This window comes from Equus asinus, chromosome 1 (assembly GCF_041296235.1).
Source record: "Equus asinus isolate D_3611 breed Donkey chromosome 1, EquAss-T2T_v2, whole genome shotgun sequence".
Classification (NCBI taxonomy): domain Eukaryota; kingdom Metazoa; phylum Chordata; class Mammalia; order Perissodactyla; family Equidae; genus Equus; species Equus asinus.
The window spans coordinates 131,668,068-131,693,164 of NC_091790.1; the positions used below are offsets into that span (position 1 = coordinate 131,668,068).

The window sequence follows — 25,097 nt, forward strand, 5'->3', positions numbered from 1 at the left end:
AAAGAGGAAACTTTTGGAAAGAAGAAAGAACATGGTAAACAAAAATGTGGGTAAATAGAATAGGCTTTCTATTATTTTTGGTTTTCTGTTTGTTCCCTCTGTTTTTGGTTTCTGTTTTCTTTTTCCTGTCTTCCTGTGGATTACTTGAGAAAATTCTTAGAATTCAGTTTTTATTTATCTGTAGTGTTTTTGAGTGTATCTCTTTGTATAGATTTTTTAGTGTTTGCTCTAGGTATTACATTATATACACATAACACAGTATCCTGGTGTCATCATTTTCCAGTCTGAAATTTAAAAACCTTTCCTTTCTTCATGTCCCTTTACTCTCCCCCATTAATAATATAATTGTCTTAAACATTTCCCCTACAATGTTTAGAACCACACTAGACAGTGTTATAATTTTTGTTTCCACTATCAAACTTAGTTTAGAAAACTCAAGAGGAGAAGGCAAGCATATTGTTTCAGGTTGCTCATTTGTCCGGCACACAGTCTGGGGGAGTCAAGGGAACTTGCTGCTGTGTCATTTCTTGGGTTCCAAGGTCCCTAGCCAGTCTTCCTTTTGTTCTCCACCTTCAAAATCTCCATATGTTTGCTTTATATATAATGACAAGGGCTTTTAGTTGTATGTAGGGGGAAAACAGTGCATCTACTTTATTTTGTCTGGATCCAGAAGTCTCCTTTAATTTTTTTTTGTGAGGAAGATTTGCTTTGAGCTAACATCTGTTGCCAATCTTCCTCTTTTTTTGCTTCAGGAAGATTAGTCCTGAGATAACAACATCTATGCCAGTCTTCCTCTATTTTGGATGTGGGTTGCCACTACAGCATGGCCAGTGAGTGGTATAGGTCCACGCCTGGGATCTGAACCTGTGAACCTGGGCTGCAACTAACCAGAGATTAAGTGGAGCCCATAGGATTTAACCACTATGCTGCGGGGCCAGCCCCTCCCTTAATTTTTGAATGTGAAAAATTACATCAACATTTTTTCTAATGTTAAATAAGTGATATATTCTTGGGATAAATCCAACTTGAGCTTCATGTACTGTTTTAATATACTCTGCCAGATTTAGGATTTAGTTTGCTAATATTTTAGGAGTTTTGGTTCTGTGTTTATAAGTAAAATGTGTCCATAATTTTTCTGTTTTGTGCTTGTTTTGGCTTTGTTATAAAGATTATATTAGCCTCATTAAATGAATTTGAGGTGTTTTATCTTCTTCTATTATCTGGAAGAATTGTGCATAAGCTTGGAATTGTCTGTTAGGTAGAGTTTGCCACTAAAACCTCTGGGTCAAGTGGTTTGTGTGTGTGTGTGTGCGCACGCACATACACGCTTTAATTACTAATTCACTTCTTTAATGCTTATAGCCCTGTTTAGCTTGTTGATTTCTCCTCTTCTATATTCCATTCTACAGTTGTCAGTTTCTTCTGTGTCCTCTTAATCATTTAATCTCTAGTTAGTTGCAGTTTTTCCTTTCAGTGTGACACACTTTAAAAGGTAAATTCAACTGAATGATTTTAAACAGTTAAACCTCACTGAAGAGATCCAAAGACTAAAACTTAAGGGACATATTCATATATTTATAACATTGTTAAAAGCTAAGATTCTGTTTTTTAAAAAAATCTGCTTCCTACCCTCATCGCCTGCCAGCCATCCTCCTACTCTAAAGGGTATGGTGTATTTCATTCAGGCTCCTGTTAAGGAGTGAAACAAGAATTATTTTCCACACAAATCTCGGCTAGTTAGTAGTCCCCTTTAGCATCCTCAATATTGATTATTAGTTCTTTTTCTCTTTTTTCATGAGCAGTATTGTCAGAGGTTTCTCAATTTTATTACTTTCAAATAACCAACTTATGGCTTTATTGATCATTTATGTATGCTAATGACATTATTATTTCCTACATTATATATCTTCTTTGAGCGTATTCTGTTTATGTTGGACTCAGCAGGTTAATTTTCAGCCTTCTCTCTAAGTACTGCTTTGGCTACATTTATAAGTTTGGATATGTAATATTTTCATTAATTTGCATTTTGAAGTAATTTCTACTTTTCATTATTTCTTCTTTTGGTTATGTGTTATTTGAAAGTTTATCTTTAATGTTTCTTTTTTTTTTAAGATTTTTTAATTTTACTTTTCCTTTTTCTCCCCAAAGCCCCCTGGTACATAGTTCTGTATTTTTAGTTGTGGGTCCTTCTAGTTGTGGCATGTGGGATGCCGCCTCAGCATGGCTTGATGAGCGGTGCCATGTCCGTGCCCAGGATTTGAATCGGCGAAACTGGACCACCAAAGTGGAGTGCACGAACTTAACCACTCGGCCACGGGGCCGGCCCTAATATTTCTTAAAATATAAATTTTTATCTTTTCATTTTTACTTCTGTGTTAATTAAACTATAGTCAGAAAATTTAGTTTGTATGGCAAATTTTTTGAAATTTGTAAGATTTGCTTAATGACCTAGCTTATAGTTAGTTTTAGTAAATATTCCATTTTCAGAAGAATGTGTATTCTCTAATTGTTGATTATGTTTTTCGAATGTTATTCACATTTTTGTTGGCTTGATATATTAATAACTTAGAAATTTTGAACTATTTTGTTATTCTGACATTTATCATGTTATTCTTATATCTGTTTTTGCTTTCTATGTTATGGGTCTATTTTGGTGCATTCAGCTTTAGGGTTTTTATAGGTTACCTTATTTTCTGTTTATTTTTCATTTTTGGCCACAGAAATTTAAAGAATTCTGTGAGTTTTTTTGGTGTGTTTGCTATGTTTTAAAGTATATTTATTATATTTTATCCAGAACTTCTAATTATCTGTTGTTTTGTGTTGTGTAGCAGGAAGATTTTCCTAAAATACCATGTTTTCCACTCCATGGACAAATTATTACTGTCTCTAAAGAGAGTTCCAAAACTTTGTCTTCTTTTCTTCTTTGAAGGTTGTCCTTGCCCTTTGTTGTTGATTTGGGTGAACAGTTAAATTTAATGGGCAAAGTATGTAATGTTGATGTAAAACAAGTGTGGCTTAGTTTTAGGTATTCATTAGTTCCTTTTAGATAGGAACTCTATTGTCATGTAATTTAAAAAAATTTTTTCATTAAAAAATACTCAGACTTATGTATCTATGTATATTATATGTTATATCAAACATGCTATAATATCACTATATTATATATTAGTATTTATGTGATACAGTATATGTTGTATTATATATGTATTTTTAAGTTTACACACCCCCTTTTTCCTGTATCCCTCTCTTTACATAAATCCACCCATTTACATCCTCTAGCCTAGGATTTTAATTACTTTTTTGTTCCTTTAGATACAGGTTCTTTTCTACTTGAGCTTGAGGTCTACTCCTGGTTATTACCCATTGAAGCTGTTATTTGAGTAACCATTTCATTTTCCAGCTCAGCTGCATTCTTCCTTCTGTTTCCTCTTTATTTCCTTCTGTCTAGACCAGTTCTTAATAAGCTTTTCCTACAGGTGTTTTTTTCTCCTTCCTCTGCTATGTGTTACTGCATTCTGAACTCTCCATTTCATTTTTCTTATTTCTGGAAAATTTGCTAAGAAAACTTCGCTTATGTTTGTACTGCATTCTTTTTTATATAGCATGGGTCCTGTTTATCTTATGTCTTTTAGTATGCTGTAAATTTTATCACATTAGAGCCTTCAAAAGTTGCTATTGAAAAAGCTGAGTGAACATATCGTGCTAGCCAAGATAGAGTAAGTCTGCTACTATCCTAACTCTCTGTCTTAGTCTGCTTAGGCTGCTATAACAAAATGCCACAGACTGGGTGACTTAAACAACAGAAATTTATTTCTCACAGTTCTGGAGGCTGCTAAGTCCAAGACAAAGGAGCTGGCTGATTCAGATTCTGGTGAGAACTCTTTTCATGGCTCGTAGATGTTAGCCGCTTTGCTGTGTTCTCATATGACAGAAAGAGAGAGCGAGAGTACAAGGACACTAATCCTATCGAATTAGGGCCTCACCCTTATGATCTCATTTAACCTTAATTACCTCCTTATAGACTCTATCTTTAAATACAGTCATATGGCATTAACATATGACTTTGGGGGGAACATAATTCAGTTCATAGCATTCACCTACTGATAGCAGATAAAAACTCTGTGTAGAATATAAAAAGCAACTGCTTGTCTTCTTTGAAAAGTAAACAATAGCAGCCACATTGGGGAGAGATATCAAAATTTGAAGAAATATTATAGAAATAAGTATCCTGTGTATTTTTTTCCCTCCTATAGCCTCAGCTTTAACTTAAGGGGGCCTCGGTCCTTATTTGTGCTGTGGATACAGACAGCAGAAACTCTAACAGTAACTTTCTCTTTCTGGCCAGAGGACCAGGAAAAGGAATCTTTGTGAGCCAGAGAGCATGAGGGGCTTCCCATTTCCCTTTTTTCTTGCTGCTTCTGCACAAAAGCAGCTTGAGTTGCCCAGAACTGTGCAACAGTGTGCGAGTTTAAAATTCTAAAAGAAAATCTGTTATCAGGCTAGAAGAGGTAGAACAAGGGGGGACCTAGAAGCTGGAAAATGTATCAGGGAAGAGAGAACTGGAAAGGGAATGTCCTGATTCTATATGCTAATGCCCATCGTAAGTCGTGTCCTTACACCCATGATTTTGAGGACTGTGCTAGGATACAAACCACTGCCCAAGTCCCAGAGTGGCACATACATGGATAAGACCCAAAGAAGCATAGCAAAACCTTTCCACGCTGAACTTATGTTGAAATCTCTGCTCACATAAGGCAAGAAAGAACTTGCTATCTAAATCTAACTGGGTTGATTGCCTACCAAAACAAAACAAAAATCAGCATACTCAGGAGGATGTTAACAGGACTTAGAGTCTAAAGATAATATTAAAACATCCAGTATAAAACCCAGAATTGCTTCACATACAAAGAACCAACAAAATATGACCAGTTCTCAAAGGAAAATTCAATCAAAAATGCCAATCCTGAGATGAATTATCAGGCAAAGATACTAAAGCAGCCATTGTAACCATGCTGCAAGATGTAAGGTAAACATTCTTGAAGTGAATAGAATAATAGAAGTTCTAAATAGAGAAATAAAAACCTCAAAAAGGACCAAATGGGAATTTTAGAACATGAAAGTACAATATGTGAAATAAAATATTCACTAAATGAGGCTTTATAGAGGAATGGAGAAAATAAAGGTGTGTATGATTTTGAAAACAGATCATGGGGCCAGCCCCGTGGCTGAGTGGTTAAGTTTGTGTGCTCCGCTTCGGCGGCGTGGGGTGCCGCCAGTTCGGATCCCTGGCGTGGACATGGCACCGCTTATCGGGCCATGCTGAGGCAGCATCCCACATGCCACAACTAGAAGGACCCACAACTGAAAATACACAACTGTGTACTGGGGGGCTTTGGGGAGAAAAAAGAGAAAATAAAATCTTAAAAAAAAAAAAACAGATCAATAGAAATTATCCAATCTGAACAACAGAGGGGAAAAAATATTGAAAAATGAACAGAGCCTTAGGGACCTGTTGTACAATAGCGAAAAATATACCATTCATGTCATATGAGTCCCACTAGGAAAGGAGGAAGAGGTTGATGCAGAAAATACATTTAAAGAAATAATAGCTAAAAGTTTCTGCATCTGGGAAAGACATATACTTACAGATTCCAGAACAAAATCTCTAAGATTTTAACAAGAACAAAAGAGCAAATCTCTAAAAGGATACACTCAAAGTTAACCACTCTCAAATACATCATAATCAAACTTCTGAAAATAAAAGTTAAAGAAAAAACCTTGAAAGCAGCCAGAGAAATATAATACATTACGTTTACGGAACAGAAATTCAAATGACTGCAGTTTTTTCATCAGGAAACATGGAAAACAGAAGACAATGGAACAACATCTTTAAAGTTCTGAAAGAAAAGAACTGCCAAGTCAGAATTTTATATCTGGTGAAAATATACTTCAAGAATGAAGGCAAAATAAAGAAATACTCAGATAAAGGAAAGCTAAGAGTTGTTGCTAGCAGAACTGGTCTAAAAGAAATGTTAACAAAAGTTCTTCAGGCTAATGAGAGATGATACCACAGGGAAACTTGGAACTTGATTAATGAAGAGAGAGCCACAGAAGTGGTAAATATCTGAGTAAATACAGCAGATTTTTTCCTCAAAATCTTTAAAATATGACTATTGAAAGCAAAAATCATAACATTGCTTGGGAGGTTTCAATGTTTGCATATAAAATATAAGTAACATTTGAAACAGTAGAAAGTAAAGGGACCTATGTGGTCAGATATTTTACTTGAAATTGTAAAATAATAACTCTAAGTAGACTGTTAAAGTTAGTTATTATATTATAATTCCTAAAGCAGTGACTATAAAAACTAAAAGATTTAGCCAAAAGGCCAATAAATAAGTTAAAATGGAATTCTAAAAATATTTAAATTATCCAGAAGAAGGCAGGGAAAACAGGACAGGATAAACAGAAAACAATAAATTAGTAGACATATATCCAGCCATATTAGTAATTATATTAAATATAAATGGTCTAGACACACCAATTAAAAGAGATTGGGGGGGGAAGACTCAACATATAAAGAAAACCATTTTAAATATAGTGATACAGTAAAAGTAGAAGGGTAGAAAAAGATATTCCATGCAGAAACTAATTGAAAGTTGAAGTGACTAGATAAATATCAAAGTAGATTTCAGAACAAGGAAAATTGATGGGATTGAAGGTGGATATATACATGATAAAAAGAGAGTCAGTTTACCAAGAAGATATAACAAATCCTAAGTATGTATGCACCTAACAGCAGAGCTTCAAAAAGCAAAAGCTGATAGAACTGACTGAGAATTAGAAAATAGAAAAATCCAAAATTATATGTGGCAACTCTAGCACCCCTCTCATAATACAAAAATAAGTAAGGATATAAAAGATCTGAACAACATTATAAACAAACTGACTTAATTGACATTTATAAAACACCTCACCCAAGAACAGGTGAATGCATATTCTTTTCAGGGGCAAATGGAACATTCAAAAAGATCTTATTCTGAGCCATAACATAAACCTTAGCTTTAAAAGAACTGAAATCATACAAAGTATGTTTTCTGACTATAGCAGAGTTAAACTAGAAATTTAGAACAGAAATTACCTGAAAAATCACCAAATATCTGGAAATTTTTAAAAAATGTAAATAACTCCTGGGTCGAAGAGGAAGTCTCAAGGAAAATTAGAAAGTATTTTGAACTGAATGAAAAATATGCGTCATATCAAAGTTTGTGTAATGCAGTTATGTCAGTGCTTAGAGGGATTTTTAAAGCATTAAAAACATATATTAGGAAAGAAAAACGGTCTAAAATCAATAATCTAAGCTTCTACCTTAAGAAACTTAAAAAAGAAGAGGCCGGCCCAGTGGCGCAGCAGTTAAGTGTGCACATTCCGCTTTGGCGGCCCAGGGTTCACGGGTTCGGATCCCGGTTGCGGACATGTCACCGCTTGGCAAGCCATGCTGTGGTAGGCGTCCCACATATAAAGTAGAGGAAGATGGGCATGGATGTTAGCTCAGGGCCAGTCTTCCTCAGAAAAAAGAGGAGGATTGGCAGATGTTAGCTCAGGGCTAATCTTCCTTGGGAAAAAAAAAAAAAAACTAAACTAAAAAAACGAAGAGAAAATTAAACCCAAAGCAAGCAGAAAGAAGGAAATAACAAACATAAAAGCAAAAATCAATGAAATTAAAAACATAAAAACAACAGATAAAACCAATAACCTGAAAGGCTGGTTGGTTGAAAACATTAATAAAATTCATAAGCTTCTAGCTAGACTGACCAAGAAAGAGAGAAGACACAAATTACCAATATCAGGAATGAAAGAGGGCATGTCACTAGAGACACTACATTCAAAGGATAAGTGAATACCATGAACAACTCTGACCATAAATGTGACAACTTGAATGAAATGTACTGATTTCTTGAAAGACAAATCCTAATAAAATTTACAAAGATACAGATAACCTGACTAATCCTGTATCTGTTAAAGATTAGTAGTTAAAAACCTTCCAACAGAGAAAACTCCAGGCCTACATGGTTTCACTGTTGATTGCAACCAATTATTTAAGAAAGAAAGAATAATAATACTACTCAATTTCTTCCAGAAAATAGGAGAGGAGAGAACACTTCCCATCTCATTATGAGGTCAGTGTTAGCCCAATGCAAAACTAGAGAAAATATTCAAGAAAAGGAGACTATATACCAATATCCCTCATGGACATAGATACTGAAATCCTCAGTAACATCAAAGCCTAGAATGCAAGGATGTTTCACTATTCTGAAAATCAATTGATGTAGTTCATTTTATTAACACACTAAAGAGTAAAAATCACAGAATAATCTTAAAAGATACGTTAAAAAATTATGATGAATGGATAAACTCTTATATATCCAATGGATGTACACACACACACACACACACACACACACAACAGACAAACTCGGCAATAAAAAGGAAATTGCCTGTTTCTGCACACAACATGGATGAATCTCAAATGCAATATGCTAAGTGAAAGAATCAAGACTCTAAAGATTAATGTATGATTCCATTTATATGACATTCTAGAAAAGGCCAAACTATTGTGTCAGAGCATAGGATCAGTGGTTATCAGGGGTTAGAGGTTGGGTGGGGGGAGATGAGTTGATTATATAGTGTCAACATGAATAACTTTTTTGGGGTCATGGAACTGTTACATGTCTTAGGGTCGTGGTTACATGACTCCTTGCATTTTTTCAAAAATCATAGAACTGTATACCAACAGTGAATCTACTGTAAGTTAAAAATATGTTTATAACTCCCCCAAATTCTGTTGCTTCCTATTCAAACATTTTAAAGTGAAGAAGATCCCACTTTTTTATTGTAATACTTAAAATTCCCTCTCCTTGATCCCCAATTACTTTAGGAAGTTGGGTAGTTTGTCATAGGGCACAGTAAAAGGAAACCTCAAGGAACATTACTTTACCGTCACCCTGCCACATTTTCCTTGGCTGAATGTAGCTCCTACTTTTCCTGTGCTTTGGAAATGAGTTATAGTATGAGTTCCCTATTCTTTTTCTGGAGCAGATGCCTTAAATTTGACATTCACAGCTGCTTCCTCTTTTTTTTTTCACTTTCCTTTTCTCCTCCTCTTTTTCACACATACATACCCTATTCTCTTTATCCCATTCATTCTCTTATTTAGCAGTCCATCTAGGCCCTGTGCTGGGGTCTTAAAATACGAAGATTAATAAGGAATGCTTTCACATGAAACTCAGTCTTGGAGGGTAGAAGGAGGAAACATTAACAAATAATGGTTATAGTGGTGTCATTGAGTCATCATAGGAGTGTTAGTGTGATGTAGCACAAAAGAGTGAATAATCTGTTCTACTTGAACGGATCAGGGAAGACTTCACACAGAAAAGAGGCACAAAAGTGCCTTAAATGAAAATTAAAATTTAATTCTTTAAAATGTCATCTCTGGCTTTGATTATGGACTAATAGGCCAGACGGTTAAAGAAAAATGTGAAGTTTAGCAGTAAAGTGATCAGAAACAATGTTGTAAATTTCAGCTAGGTGGTGTGGGGATGAGATACAATGGTGAATTTATAAAGGCTATATGGAAAATAACTAGTTAAAATGAAAAAGCTTCTGAGTATCATAGAGTACTTCAGTCTATCAATTAGTAATATACCATTTATTAAAGAAGAAATGATTGAGTATAATTAGACACTTTCAAATGTCCTGTGAATTAATCTGCTAATTATACTTACTAACATTGGGCTTGCTGACTCACGTTCAATTTAGATTTTGCTCTGATTCAGAACATTGTTTCCCAATTATACTTGTGTACCTTGAATCCTTTTTGTTTTTAAATTACTGTGCTCTAGCGTCATTGATCTTTTTTGCTTTATCTTGACTACCAGGCACATTCCTGCCATAGTGCACTCCATCATTGGACTGTTCCCTCTGTGTGGAAAACGCTTCTAGATATCCGAATGGTTAACTCCCCCATCGGTTTTAAAACTACTCATTGAGGCCTAACCCTTCTGTCATATTTTAAATTACTATAATTCCCCTCCCCTCCTTTCACTCCAAGAACTCCTGACCTCTTTTCCCTGTGCTACTTTTTTTAAAAAAACTTCTAATATATTATGTGATTTACTTATTATGATTATTGTTTATTGTCTTTCTTTAACTGCACTAAAATGTAAGCTTCACCAGGGCAAAGCTCTGCCTGTTTTGTTCATGATGTATCCCAGATCTCTACAACAGTACCTGGGAGATAGGTAGGCTTTCAGTGAATATTTGTTGGAAAAGAGAATTCTTGGTGCAAGAGAATAATCTCTGGTGGGTTTTTTTTTTCCCGATAGCATCTGGATTCAGACTGTTAAAGTGTGTTAGAATGCCTGTGACTTGACATTTTAGAATTTCTTCAGTCCATTTGAACTGTTATGATACCCAAGCATTCCTTGGGAACACTGGCTTGAACCTCAAAGCTCTTCCTGACTTAGATGATAAATAGTTACCTCCCAATGAGGCCACCTTTTGAAGTGCAGTATAAACACTGTTAGAAACAATGGGTAGAGCTAAACCTGTCCATTTGGCTTTGAAATTTCCTTTGTTCATTTTTGAAGGTTTTCCAACTTTTGAGTCTTGGTTTGCACATAAAATGAGACTTGAATTGTTTCTGTAGTAGCATATGAACACAACTCGCCTAATACCCGTATACTCGGGCCAAAACATGCTACAATAGATAAGAAAGTGTCTCTGAAGGTTACCAGAGTTTGGCTTTTAGACAATGGACAAGGCCATTCTGAGAAACACCCTTTTAAGTTATGTACTTGGAAATTTAGGATAGCTTCAGCAGATTTTGTGTTTCAGAACATCATAATATTCAAGTAATTCTTGAAACATCCAGAGTTATATGTAGCATGGTAAATTTGGTTCAATGTGCTAAATTGCATAGGGGATAAAATTAACCTCTGTATAATATAGTAAATTTAGGGTTAAATAGTAAATAAGTAACTATGTAGATTCAAAAAACAGACAGCCTTGGTATGTAAAGCAAGTATGGTGAAAAAGGTTAGTAACTGGAAAAATTTGTGTCGCTCAAATTTCTGTACTCTTTGTCTATCTTTTTCGATTAAAGTCATATTCCTATACTTTATTTACTCTTAAGATTGTAGCCCTCATTGTTGGTTTTCTTTCTGATGCCTTTTGAAAAGCCTCTTTCTTCATTTTAAGATTTTATCCCACAACAGCTATGTAGACTACTTGACTTTGTTTGCATTCCTGTTAATAGTCTGCTAAGGTCTACAACCTCTTTTAAAAAAAGAAAGAAAGAAGGAAGGAAAGAAAGAAAAGAATAAAGTGCTATCATAATTCCTTAATTTAACCTCTTTCTGTGTAGTATGTACTTTCATCTTCTTGGGCTACCAGTCATTTTTTGCCTGCCTTCTTCCCCCTACTACTCGTAAAAATGACAAGAGGTTCAAATATAATTCTGGAGGAAGTATTAATAAAAACTTTCAGAAATCTCAGATATAATTGCAAGTGGCACCTGTATATTATATATGTATATGCATATGTGTGTATATATTTTTTTATATTTTGTTATGATGTATATTTTACCCTTAGTATATTGACCATACTATATTTTCCACTTAATTTTTTTTAGTATTTTAAGACTTGAAATTACAAAATTCATTACTTTAACCATTTTAAAGTATACATTTCATTTGTTTTTAGTATATTCACAATGTTGTGCAACTATCACTACTGTCTAGTTCCAGACATTTTCATCAACCTAAAGAGAAGCTATATGCTCAGTAAGCAGTCACTTCCTTTTCTCTCTTCCAGTCATCCTCTGGAAATCACTAATCTGCTTTTGATCTTTATGGATTTACTTGCTGTGGACATTTCATGTAAATGAAATCATAAAATATGTGGCCTTCTGTGTTTGGCTTCTTTCACTTAGGATAATGTTTTCAAGGTTCATCCACATTGTGGCATGTATCAGTACTTCATTCCTTTTTGTGACTGAATAATATTCTATTATATGGATACACCACATTTTGTGTAGAATGTACATTTTCTATTCTCTTGACTGTATTTCCATTTCATTTTTAAGTACATAATATTCCATTATATGAATGAATCATAATTAATTTCCTATTTATTTTTTCCCAAATTTTCCCTTTTATGTACGTGCTGTTGTATATCATGGAACATTTATCTTTATGTAATTTTCTAGTTTCTTTAAAATTATTTCATATTAATAATAATAGCTAATACATTCTTAGAATTGTAATTACTGAAATCAAAGGGTATGTACATTTTGATATATGTACTGTATTATGTTTAATATATGTTTATATATTGTCTACCAGAAAGGTTGTACCAACAATAATATTGTGATTTTTATTTTTCTCATATCCTCATCATACCATTATTATTAATATTTTTAATATTTAGTTTGATAAGGGGAAATATCATTTTTGGCCTTCTACTAGTATGAAATATATAAAATATTTTATTATTTCATTTGTATTTATTTGCAAATGAGATTGAATATATTTTCATATTTATTACTCTTTTTTCCCTAATTTCCTGATTATGACCTTTGTCTATTTCTTTTGTGGAGTGAATTTTCTTACTTACCCTAGAATAGAAAAAAACTATTCACATCATGTGGAACTAGTTTTTATGTAGCCCATTTTGGTCAATAATGACCTGTTTTTCTTCCTTGATATTAGTCTTCTTACATAGTTACTGTTGATAGTTTATTTCATTTTATGCTTCTCATTTTTCTCTTGAGGGTTTATTTCTGTTTTGAAACATCTGAAATATTTTTCTTAATTTTGTAATATTATATATAATTTTGAATGTCTAAAATTCTAAAACTCACAATCCCCACATACTTGGTTACTTGCTTCTGTTAGGAGCTGTATGATTGTCATAGCACTCTTAATTACTGTATTTGCTGTAGGCATTTCTGGGTGAAGAGCAAGAAAATATCTGAAGTATTTGTATGTATTAGGAGATATAGACAAAAATCGTCTTTATGTTTTACAAACAAACCAGAATTTTCAGTAAGTCATTTTAGCACCAAAATTTAAATATTCATTTTTCTATAGAAATGAGAGGTTTATTAATGGTTTTAAACTTTGTTATCTCTGGAGAATTTTTCAAGTTTATTTTACATGAACTTCACTTTCAAAAGCCTTCAAATCAAAGGACTCCATATTTAGATTTGACTTCTAGGGAGTGCACCACATAGAAGAAAATATTATGAAAAGACTCAATTACATAAGATATTTTAAATGTCTTTTTTTAATATATGACAAAGTTAAAGAAATTTATGATTCTACCAGATAGTCCACATTTTTGGATTTAGCAAGAATTGATGGTCTCTCTGATGGTTTTTGTTTGATTATTTGTGTTTGTAAGCTTTTGAGTTTCTGCCAGAAAAATAATGGGACATTTCCAGTTTGACCTTTTTTACAAATTAGCATAAAGCATAGAGCAACTCACAGTACTTGTGATTATCAAGTCATATTTTGTTTATTGTAAGTAATGGAAAGTTGCTTTCTTGTTAAATTTTTTTTTTGCTACCTAATATTAGCAACAGTTCTGATCACTTTTAATGCCCAAATATTGCTCATTTAAAGTAAAGAAATATTTCTCATTCTGTGGAACAGGGAAAAGATTGCACAATTTAATGGACTTCAGTTCATTTTGGAGAACATCATAATAATTTCAGTTCCTACATCTTTCTGATTTTAATGAGTTGTCATTAATGTAATCTAATATTTTTATTTTATTAAAATTCTTCCTACAGTTCTTTCCTTGCAAGTCACTATGACTTTTCAAATGTAAAATATTTGCTTTTTTTTTCTTCTTTCTTGAGGAAGATTATCCCTGAGTTACCATCTGCTGCCAATCCTCCTCTTTTTGCTGAGGAAGACTGGCCCTGAGCTAACATCCGGGTCCATCTTCCTCTACTTTATATGTGAGACACCTACCACAGCATGGCTTGCCAAGTGGTGCCATGTCCACACCTGTGATCCAAACCAGTGAACCCCGGGCTGCTAAAGCAGAATGTGCTAACTTAACCACTACATCACTGGGCCAGCCCCCTAAATGGCATTTTAAAGTAATCTTTTTTCTTTTGCTGAAGAAGATTAGCCCTGAGCTAACATCTGTTGCCAATCTTCTCTTTTTGCTTGAAGAAGATTAGCTCTGAGCCAATATCTGTGCCGGTCTTCCTCCACTTTATATGTGGGTCACCACCACAGCATGGCTGATGAGTGGTGTAGGTCTCTGCCCGTGATCCGAACCTGCAAACCCAGGCCGCGAACCCAAGCAGAGTACACCAAACTTAACCACTATGCCACAGGGCTGGCCCCTAAAACAATCTTTTAAAAGTTTAAGATAAGTTATATTTAATATTACATTTGAATTTCAGACCTATTAAGAAGTGAAAAAATGGCCACATGGAAAAACAGATATCGTTTCATTGTTAGCTGAATTACAGTGTATATCTCAATTGTAAATATTGCTTCACAGAATGATAAGAGTCAAAATTTCAAACAGTAAGAACTTATGTTAATATTATCACTGACAGAAGAATATATTCTATCTGGTATTGCCAATTTAAAAAGAAAACTTGTGAAAATTCTGAATTACTATCTGATCATTTTTAATTGCCTTACAAATGGCAGTCAATTTACAAATCATTCCATCTAGGGGTCTTTTCAAGAATCCATCTTGGGTTATTTAAAAATAAAGTCACCTACCTGTAACTTTATTAGAAAAATATATACATGACACAGAGAAAGAGAGAAAATTAGACTAAATATGGCAAAGGCAAAAAGTTCACTTTCTACATAGTTGTTGACATTTATCAGATTTTATCAATTGTGATAATGTAGCTCAGTCATCAAAGAAATCAAAGTGAATAGAAAGCTAAAGTTGGCACAAGGGGTAACATAAAAAAATGGAAGAATAAATATCATATTCATAGATGAGAATTATATTCAGTCATCACCAAGGCAGATTCATTCGTTTAAAGGAGTGGTCAGTAATCTTTTCTGTATGAGGGCCTATTTCCACATTAATAAAAATTATAAAGTTGCATTTGTTTTCGAAAATATACTTTCTGGGTCAGAAAATACTGTATCTTTAGTATGATTAAGCATTCTTTTATTGCATATTCATCTCTGAGCAGTTTTTTCTTTTGTCTGGAATTTCAGAAACTAACTAAATAAAACCAATAACTATATATATGTTTATAATGGTACATTTGAATGAATTCTGTTCTTCAACAAAACAGTTTCTGTTTATTTGATCTTGTCTCAGTTGTTTTTCTAAGGTACTCAATGGTAAGATACTGTTACATTTTCTCTTAACATTATGTATTTTAAGTATTTAAATAAATTTTACTTAATATACTTATGATAAATGTTTAAATTAAATATATAAATAAATATTTAATATTATATATTTTAAAACAAAAAGTTTTATTTCAGTTGCTATTGAAAACCTTTTCTACAAACAAGCACTACTTGGACCACTTTGAGATAATTTTAGCTTTGTTGTTCACTTACATATATATTTTTTTGGCAGCAACTATGCTGAGAATTTAAATCTTATATGAAAAATATTCCTCTCAGTCACACTACATTTACTGCCCCATTGTTTTTCCTATTTCTGAGGCTATCAGTAAGACCTCATAACCAAGTGACTGATTCTCCTCCATCTGTCCGATCTTGTCTGTTGCCAAAAGAGTAGATCAGCATGAGGCTACAGGGAACAGAGATGTGCTGCATCTAGGCAGACTCTCTCTGGGCCTCTCTTTTCCCGTCTATAAAATGAAAAGAGTGTTGAAATTTGACCACAGATACTTTGAAATCTAGTGAATTGTCATTTGGTCTGGATGCTTCTGGTTGCTTTTAAAGCAATTAATGCCTACAAATAAGTGAAAATATTTTAAGTTTTAAAATTTTCACATAGTGTTTCACAGCCAAGATCAAAATAATATGCATAATCAGGGCATAAACATAAAATGTAACATACTAACAGCTTTTAAAAAAAACCCTCTAATCTATAAATTGAGTTTTATAATAGATTTAGTAATTGTTTTCGACTTTATCCCAGGAGTTGATTAAGCCATGACATAAACTTAGACATATCTTATTTGATACATTGTTTTGAAGTAAAACTCCATTAAGTAAGACTTTCTTGGAAATTGTTTCTACTTTGATAACTTTTTAATTATGTAAATGACTACACATAAGATACCTAACTGTTTTCAGGACAGAGATAGTAAATGTGGCTTAAACATTAAGAATTGGTGTTCTTATGAGTGAAGAGCATTCTCTTAGGATTTTCATTTTAATGCTGAGAAATTTTCATTTTTGTTGTCGTTGCAGCAAGAGCATTATGTTCTAATATGAATTTCAACTAGGGTACCAAATTATAGATCCTTTTGGATATATGTTTCCAAATTTAATATTTGTTTAAAATGTTACAAAAGGAGGTTGGAGGATAGAGAGTGAATGATAGAGACATAGATGTAGCCATTAGCACAACTGTATATGTCTCCTTCTTTCATTTTTCATACATTACTGACTGTGTTTGTTTGGTTTTTATTTGGTTTCATAAAGGGTCTAAGTATTTGGAATGGTGTGGGACCATGTCCTATTAGAGATTTCAGTGTTTGCTACTAGAGAAGAAAATATCATTTGTTGGGAATGTGACTTCAGAAATTTGGCTTTGAAGTTTTCCTGTAAATTGTACTAGGAATTTCTAAATAACCTAGCAAGAATTTATAGTACTTTTCCAAATGGTGATTATTAAGCAATATTTGGAGGCTGTATGGAATAAAACAATATTTTGTATAAAGTAAGCATTTAGTCAATGTTGGTTAAACTGAAGAACATTTTACTAGATATCTAAGTGCTGTTCTCATAACTCAGAAAAAAAACAGCAGCTTTAACTCTTCTTGGGCCAAAAAGAAAAAAAGAGAGAGAGAACTTACAAATCCTAAGGTGCAAAGCTAACAAATTCAGTCAAGCTTTTGCTCATTTTGCATTCTGTCATCATCAGTTTATTATGTTTGGAAAAGAATAATGGAGGTGAAAGTAAACAGGGAACTTGCTTCCACTGTTTCTATGACTTACATCCACCCTCTCCAATAGAATAGGCTATAAGGGACCAGCTTGATTTGCGTGCTGAGTAAAGTTCATATTCATCTTAATTGAGTTCATTTTATTTATTAGGTAAGAGTAGTGTTTACTACATCAAGATTATATGTTAGCCATCTTATTTGGGCTATTCAGTTTGCAATTGTAAACGATGGCAGGTTTCTTAAATATCTGTGTGTTGTTGTTGTTGTTGTTTATTTTTTTTTAAAGAGATTTCCCAAAGTTGCAGATGGCTGGCTCATCTCCAAATACCTCTTCAAGGTACTCTATGCTGGTGATGCCTCCCGCCACTGAGCTGCGCGGGAGCATGGAATTGACTTACTGGGGAGGGCTGTATCAGTTAAGTGATCTTTTTTAGTACATTGCATGGGTTTTGCAAAGCTTTCTGGTTTTGTTTTTGCTAATCAAGAGGGTAGAAGTATGCTTATGCTAACTTTTAAATTAAAATCTTCTTGTAAACCCACACAATATAATAATCCACTTACTCTCCCTCTCCCATGTGACCCCCTTCATATTTCTATTAAGTTCCATGGTTTTAAGCACTATTTTATTAATCATGCATATCTGTGTTATTTATATTTTATTATAACTCTTAATGATATAAGATTTAGTGGTTATTTCCTCAATTTTGTGAGCACTATGTAATAATATTTGTGTTACATTGTAAATGTAATATTATTACATTTGTATTAAACTAGGGGTCAGGGAAGCTTGTGAATTTTCCGAAGTCACTCAGTAAAACATACGTGGGCACTATCAACAATGACCACTTTGCCATTCTTAAACTATTAGTGGGATATATTCCTTAGTTTCCTTTCTCCCTGGCAGAATCATGCCTTTATTCAATTATTCAGAACTTTTAAAAATCATTTCCTGCTGTATGCAAGGTACTGCTAGTCCTCTGTACTTATGACCTAGCCTTTTGTTATATTTTTTAACTAGAAAAGAAATACGTAGTCATTATTTTTAAAGATTGCAGTAAGACAAAGGATAGAAAGTAGAAAATGAATATTTTCTCATTTCCTTAATCCTAATTCCCACAAGTAATCATTTTTAAACAATATCTTTTGTTTTATGTTCCCTATGTATAGCCTCAATCACTACCGAAACAAATTACACTTGCTTTCTTCAGGACTACACATTTATGCCATAGTTCTCTGTATGGACTTCAGCCTTTGGTACTCTAAGTCAATTTGCCAATATTCCAAACCTTGTGTTAAAAACACTGGTGGAAGAAAGAAACAAAACCTGTGTACTCTACTTGGAAAGATGGTAAAATTACTGGGATAAAAAAAGACTATTAAGTCAAATTCAATTTTCAGACTTTTGTTGAACCTGTTTATCTTAACTTTTTTTTTGAAGATTAAGAATTAACTAATTTTTATGGTATAGATACATACTTTAGATAAGTTTTTGTGATAAATTCCTTACCAAGAACAAGACGTCAGTAACGAAAGATAATAATTACGTTTTATATATTGGTAACTGTGATTCATAGTTGCTAAATGATTTACTTGAGGCATCCTGTAAGTAACATACAGAGCTGGCAATAGAAGTACAATTAAGTATCTAATCTAGACTCAGACTTCTTAAGATTCAGCTTAAAGTGTAAAGTTATTTTTAAAGTGTTTAAATTTGTTTTCTTTTTTAGAATGTGAATATTTTTTAATATGAGACTTTATTTAGAAAATTAAGGTCATAGTTTTAAAGCTGGGTAGTCTAATAAATATGAGCCTCAACTAATAATAGTACTTTTTTTTTTAAAGGAAAAGATTCTGACCTCTTGCAGAAATGGGAATTTTTTCTGTTTAGTAAAAAGATAATGGAAAATATTAAACTGACTTTCATAAATTATCAGTAAGAAATTTAGGATTGCTGCTATAAAATTTAATATGAAAAGTTAAAAATCTAAATATTAATATATTGGCAACAACAAATCCACAGATAACCAGTTTTGTTTAAGTTTCTGAAAACTTTTGCAGAGATATCAGAGTGGTTTATGAAAAGCTGATGGGACTATCTTTTATTGCTTGTCTAGATGAATAGCAGCTCCAAGGTAGTAGTCTTTGATATTATCATCTAGGTGATGTATTGTAACACTAACAGAACTTCCACTTGTGAGACCAGTTTTTCATTTGGTCTTAACATAGGTAAGAACTAATACAAAGGGTGGAGAAAGGAAATCACTTAACAGATTCATTTATATTTTATATTATATTGTCAAAACATGAGGTGTCATTAGTCATTAGCCACTACTTAGTAGAGAACTACTTTAGGAATTTTAGTTCTTGTTCTTAAAAGGTCTCATTCTGGCCATAAAATAAGATATAAGCAAAACACACACACAGTGCATGATGTGAATAGATGTCTAACTTAAATAATATAGAAGAGTAATTTTAGAATGACATTAGACCTGGAGATCACAGGCTATTTTTAGGTGCCGAAGATGAGGCAGTTTAGTGGGAAAGACTTCACATAGCTGGTTAGCAGCAGATTGCCTTTTAGTCCAGCAAACTTTTCACCACTTATTTCTGTGCCTAAAATGAATTAGAGTTGGATCGATGGATGGAAATAAGTTTTGAAAAGCTTGTTTAACTTTGTCATTAGTAAAAAGTCAACTTCTAGGGACACATATAGTTGAAAGCATATTATACATATACATATAGATACTTATCAAGAGCTTTAAAAAGAGAATTCTATTAGCATATCTCTGGAATAAAATTTCTTCAAGAAATAGACTAGTCAGTTTTGTGCTATGTGATTTGCTTTTGTGGTTATTTTTAAAGGAAATGAGAATGTCTTGGGAGTGATTGTTCAATAGTTATTTTTAAAGGCATAATTTACTCATAGCATTGTTTTTTAATTTTCCCATTGAATACTGGTTACAGACTAATAGCCCAAAGTACATCTTTTGTTAACAGGTAATCTGTGTTTAAGTAAAAGTGATGTTCAAATAATCATTTCTGAGATACCCAATTGAATACTTCTATTATTTTTAATTAAATTCAACCCTTTCATAGATGTAGAAATTATTTAAATAAAATTCTGGAATATACAGACAGTTTACATGGGAGTTTGTTTGGAGGTTCTAACACGGGAATCCACCTTCTGTTAATCAAAGCAGCTCCTTCGGAATGTGGAAAGATCAGTGTCTGGAATTAAGAACTTCACTTTGGAAATGATGTACGTAGAAGAGAAAGGAAGGCAGAATCAAGCCAAGTCATCCTCACATCTAGTTTGTTAAGTAGATAAAAGTGTTATTAAGATAATACTGGTTTATGTAAGGCCCTGCAAGTCATGATGATATGTCATTCTGTTAATTATGTAGTTTCTCAGTTGGTAACCTGGGAAATCTTGTTATCATCTCTTGGGTAAAGTCTTATAGAGAGCATATCCTACCCATAGTAGGAATCCTAAGGATTTAGTGCCTGTTCCTTATCTGTTTAAGACTAGGTTTTTAGTTTTTCTATGTCTTTGTTTCCCTTCCTCCAGAATGGGGCTTTGTTATATTCTTTTGGATTTTGACAGCTTTACTTTAAAACTTCTCATAAATTATTTTCCTCAGCCATGTCAGACTCGTGAGAAGGTTTAAAATAAAGTCACCAGAGAAACCGTGTGATATTCTTTTCTTTAAGATCCCTGCCAGTGTATAGTACTCTGTTTCTGAGGGAAGTCTGGCAGCTGTACCTCTCATTTTTAAATTATGGAATGAACCCAATTAATAGAAGCCAAGGAAAATTATTTGAGACTAGAAACTTTTTAGGGAGGTAAATTTAGAATGGTTAATATGGGAAAAGGTTGGATTAGGGAGTAAGTTTTAAAGATTTTTCTAGATTCTAAGCAAGTAATGGGAAAAACTTCACATCTCATTCCCACTTAGTTTGTGGTGCAAGGGGAGCTTGGGTCCTTAACTATTTGTATGATAATAGTAATCACAGTAGTAATAATTAACATCTGTACTATGCTGTGTACTATCTACTGCATACACAATATCTCATCTAATCCTTACAATAGTGTTATCATGTAGGTGCTACCAATATTGTCAACTATATTATAGAAGAAACTCACACTTACAATAGAGTGAAGTTAAGTCATTTGCTCAAGATCACATAGCTAGGAACTGATCTAATTCAGGTCCACCGGATTCAGAAGCCCATATTCTTAACCACTAGGCATCCTGCCTCTTCTCCAAATGAGTAACAAACTGGTAATAGGAAAATTGCCCTAAGGACAAACTATATGGAGACACTGTTCCAGGAGCTTTTTTAACTTAAGAAGAGAGAGGGTAAAGGACAGTGATGGTGAGAGATTGAGAAGAAGAGGGGAAGTTATAAATATTCCTATGTATAGATTTCTATTTGTTGGTAGTAAGATTTGATTTTTAAAGCGATATTTGAATGAGGATTTTTAGATGCTTTTGTATTTTTATATATAGACAAAGGTAAATATATTTGTCTAGAATATTTGATACTTCTAGCATGCAGATGTCTTAATACCAGGTTGTCATTGAACTGTTACTATAAAAAGATACTAATTAGATTTTTAAATTCAAATTTTTGTATGCATTGCAATTAAGATGATTTGTTTTGTGCTGATTTACCAATTTGTTTAACAAATATTTAGTGAATGCCTACTTTGAGCCAAGTGCTGGAGACTTATGTCAAGTACTTGAGATCAATTTAGAGACAAATAAGCCACAATCTCTGCCTTAGTAACCTTACCACCTAATATGTGAGACAATCAAGTAAACAGATAATTATAAGTATAAGTAAGCATAGGGTGCTATTCCAGCACATAGCAGGAAACTGACCCACTGTAGAGATGACACATGGCTTACAAGAAAAGGAGGTCTTTAAAATGTCCTAAATGATGAATAGGAGTTACCTGTCATGATATGTAGGCTTTCTATTGGTTGATTAACAACAAATATATTTTTAGAAATACCAGAAGAATCTTTTTAAAAATACCAATGCCTGGGCTCTCCTCTAAAGAATCTGATTATTTAGTTCTGGTGGAGCCCAGGCATGAGTATTTTTAAAAAGCAGTCCACTTGTTCTTATGGGCTGACATGGTTGGGAGCCACTCAAATCTCATTTCAGACATTGCTCCTAAAATGGTGCTTGCTGATCAGGAACTTTTTGTGTTGCTAGAGAGAAGCTATTACTAGGCAAGAGAAGATTTGAGATAAATAAATAATTAATTCAAAACGAAGAAGCACAGATTTTAACATATAAAAGCAAATTTTTCTACATTAAGATTGAACAACTTCCCGGGGCTGGGCCCAGGCCCATGGCCAGGTGGTTGAATTCGCAAGCTCTGCTTCAGTGGTCCAGGGTTCACCGGTTTGGATCCTGGGCATGGACCTACACACTGCTCATCAAGCCATGCTGTGGTGGCATTCCACATAGAAGAATTGGAATGATTTACCACTAGGAGATACAACTATGTACTGGGGCTTTGGGGAGAGAGGAGAAGAAAAATAAAAGATTGAACAACTTCCCTAGGTAATCATTCCAGACTACTAAATAAAGTATTAAGATGTCTTTCACATCTCATTAAAAATATTAAGAGTACACAGTGGTTCCCTTGGACCTACTACTCAAAGTCCTTCATAGAAATATTAATACCAATATAAGATACACACAAAAGAATATTTGTTCTTGAGCAGACACGTAATTACCCAAATCTGGAAGATTAGAATGGTAAATGCCTGAAGGACTTTTCATGGGTTGGTAATTAGAAGAGAGCAGATGAATGACAGTTAAAGAGGAGCTTTATGGCATTATAGATGAGAATGGTTGGGTAGAAGATTATGAATAATCAGTGAATATAGGATTCTAATTGATTATATTTGCATATAGGATAGACCACACATGTTTCATTTCTTTGAAGTATCCTTATGAAGAGGAAGAAAAGCGTTGTCTTATTTTTTTTTTTTTCTATTTTTCTAGGTAGAGAAAACTTTAGAATGTGACTGTTAATGTTTAAATTAATGCTTAACTAGAACCACAAAGAACATTTTCTGTGTGCTATCTAAAAGACTATATCAGAATAGTAGGATATTAAACTGTAAGAGATTTTTTAGTGTCTGTTTCCTTTTTATTTTATTTAGTTTGATTTTGTTGTTGAGAATCTGTAATCCAGATCTGTTAAATAAATTGCCCATAGTACACAACTAGATAAGGGTAGAACAGGACTAGATTTAAGATCAGTGCCCTTTCCACTATAGCACACTATGTTTCCTTTTATTTTTCAGAATTTTAGTCTTCTTGCTCGTTGAATTTTCTAGTCTAGTTTTCTTTTATTTTGTGTTACAATTTGTCTCCTGAAGGTCAAGTAACCTGGTTTGGTTATGAGAGTCCTCGTAGCTTCTGGGACTATATCAGAGTGGCTTGCCGGAAGGTTTCACAGAATTGTATCTGCAGCATTGAAAATATGGAAAATGTCAGTTCCTCTAGAGCTAAGGTAAGACATAAATAATAATATGTAATGTGTATAATCTAATCCTAAGTAATTTTGACCTGAAGAGAAAATTTTGAGCTCTTTGCTATATAAAGTATCTTTCTTTTCTTTGTTGGGATTAAGCACTCAGGCAAATTTAACATGTTTCAGAGGCTTGTTTCCACTTTTTTCTTATTGCATGTAGTTGCTTTAGAATGCTCTTGGATCTTCACTGTTGCCTTATGAATAGCAGGAAGGTAGAAAGCTAGTCTCTATTAATTTCTTTTCTAAGAAGCACAATAAAAGCTGTCGTATTCTATGACGTTTCTACATTTCTTGAGTTACCTAAACTAGTGGTTCTCAGTGCCCTACAGAACCCTGGGGGTCCACAATGTCAAAACTATTTTAAGATAATACGAAGATGTTATTTGCCATTTGCACTGTGTTTGCATTTGCACTGCTGATGCAGAAACAGTGGTGGGTAGAATTGCTGGTGCCTTAGCACATATTAAGGCAGTGGCATCAAACTATGCTAGTAGTCACTGAGTTCTTCCCCACTATGCACTCTGTCTAAAAAAAAAAAAAAAAAAAAGCTAGTTGCACTTAAGAATGTCCATGATGACACAGTAAAGATTATTAATTTTATTAACTCTCAGTCTTTGAGTACCTGTTTTTTTAATATCCTGAGTGACAAAATGAGAAGTATGCATAAAGCATTTCTGCAGCATGTTCAAATATGATGGTTGCTTCAAGGAAAAGTACTCATGCACTTATTTAAATGTGAGCTAAACTAGACATTTTTGTTAGATATCTAATACTATTTTTACTTGAGCGAAAAACATTCAAACTAAAGTTTTTTAGACTTAGGCATTTGGGAGACATTTCTTGAATAAAAACAGAATGAAGTGAGCCTGTTACTTCAAGGAAAGCAGCTGACAGTATTTGTTACTAATGGTAAAATCAAAACTTTCAAATATAAATTAGAATTTTGGAAAACTTATATTCACCATCTTAAGCTTGGTAGCTTCCCAGTACTTAAAGACTTTTCTGGTGTTGATATTAACAAATGTATTTTTTAATTGTTTAGTGAAATGTGTCAACATTTGGTAGACCTGTATAATTTATATTTTCTAAATGACAAGTGCATGGAATTACAAAATCATGCATAAATAAAAGATCCAGTCAAAGGGCAAGATAGATCAATGGATTTAATGTAATACAGTATGAAAAGTTGAGTAATATGGTTATAGTTCATGTTTCAGTTAACCTTTAGGAAACTATCACCTACCGAATTTTGATGTATAATCAAAGGAGAATATCCACATTTACCTAAAAAGGCTATTAAATGATTCTGTTTTCCAACTATGTATCTATGTGAGGCTAAATTTTCTTCATATGCTTTAACTAAAATAACACATTGTAACAGATTGAATG

At 33.3% G+C, this 25,097-nt stretch overlaps 2 protein-coding genes across 10 annotated transcripts in view; one reads left to right on the plus strand and one right to left on the minus strand.

Moving 5' to 3' along the window:
* The window catches only part of ABCB1 (ATP binding cassette subfamily B member 1), a 196,120-nt gene that overhangs the window by 160,345 nt on the left and 10,678 nt on the right, over positions 1-25,097 (minus strand). The window lies entirely within an intron of this gene.
* RUNDC3B (RUN domain containing 3B) overlaps positions 1-25,097 on the plus strand; it is a 144,117-nt gene that overhangs the window by 30,018 nt on the left and 89,002 nt on the right. For 2 of the 6 annotated variants that reach the window (XM_044767829.2, XM_044767846.2), the window contains exons 3-4: positions 17,433-17,483; positions 23,554-23,687. In XM_044767829.2, coding sequence (XP_044623764.1) covers positions 17,433-17,483; positions 23,554-23,687 — 185 coding nt within the window. Of the gene's footprint in view, positions 1-17,432; positions 17,562-23,553; positions 23,688-25,097 lie in introns of all 6 variants that reach the window. The other 4 variants (XM_044767838.2, XM_044767850.2, XM_070507782.1 and 1 more) reach the window with 3 other exon arrangements.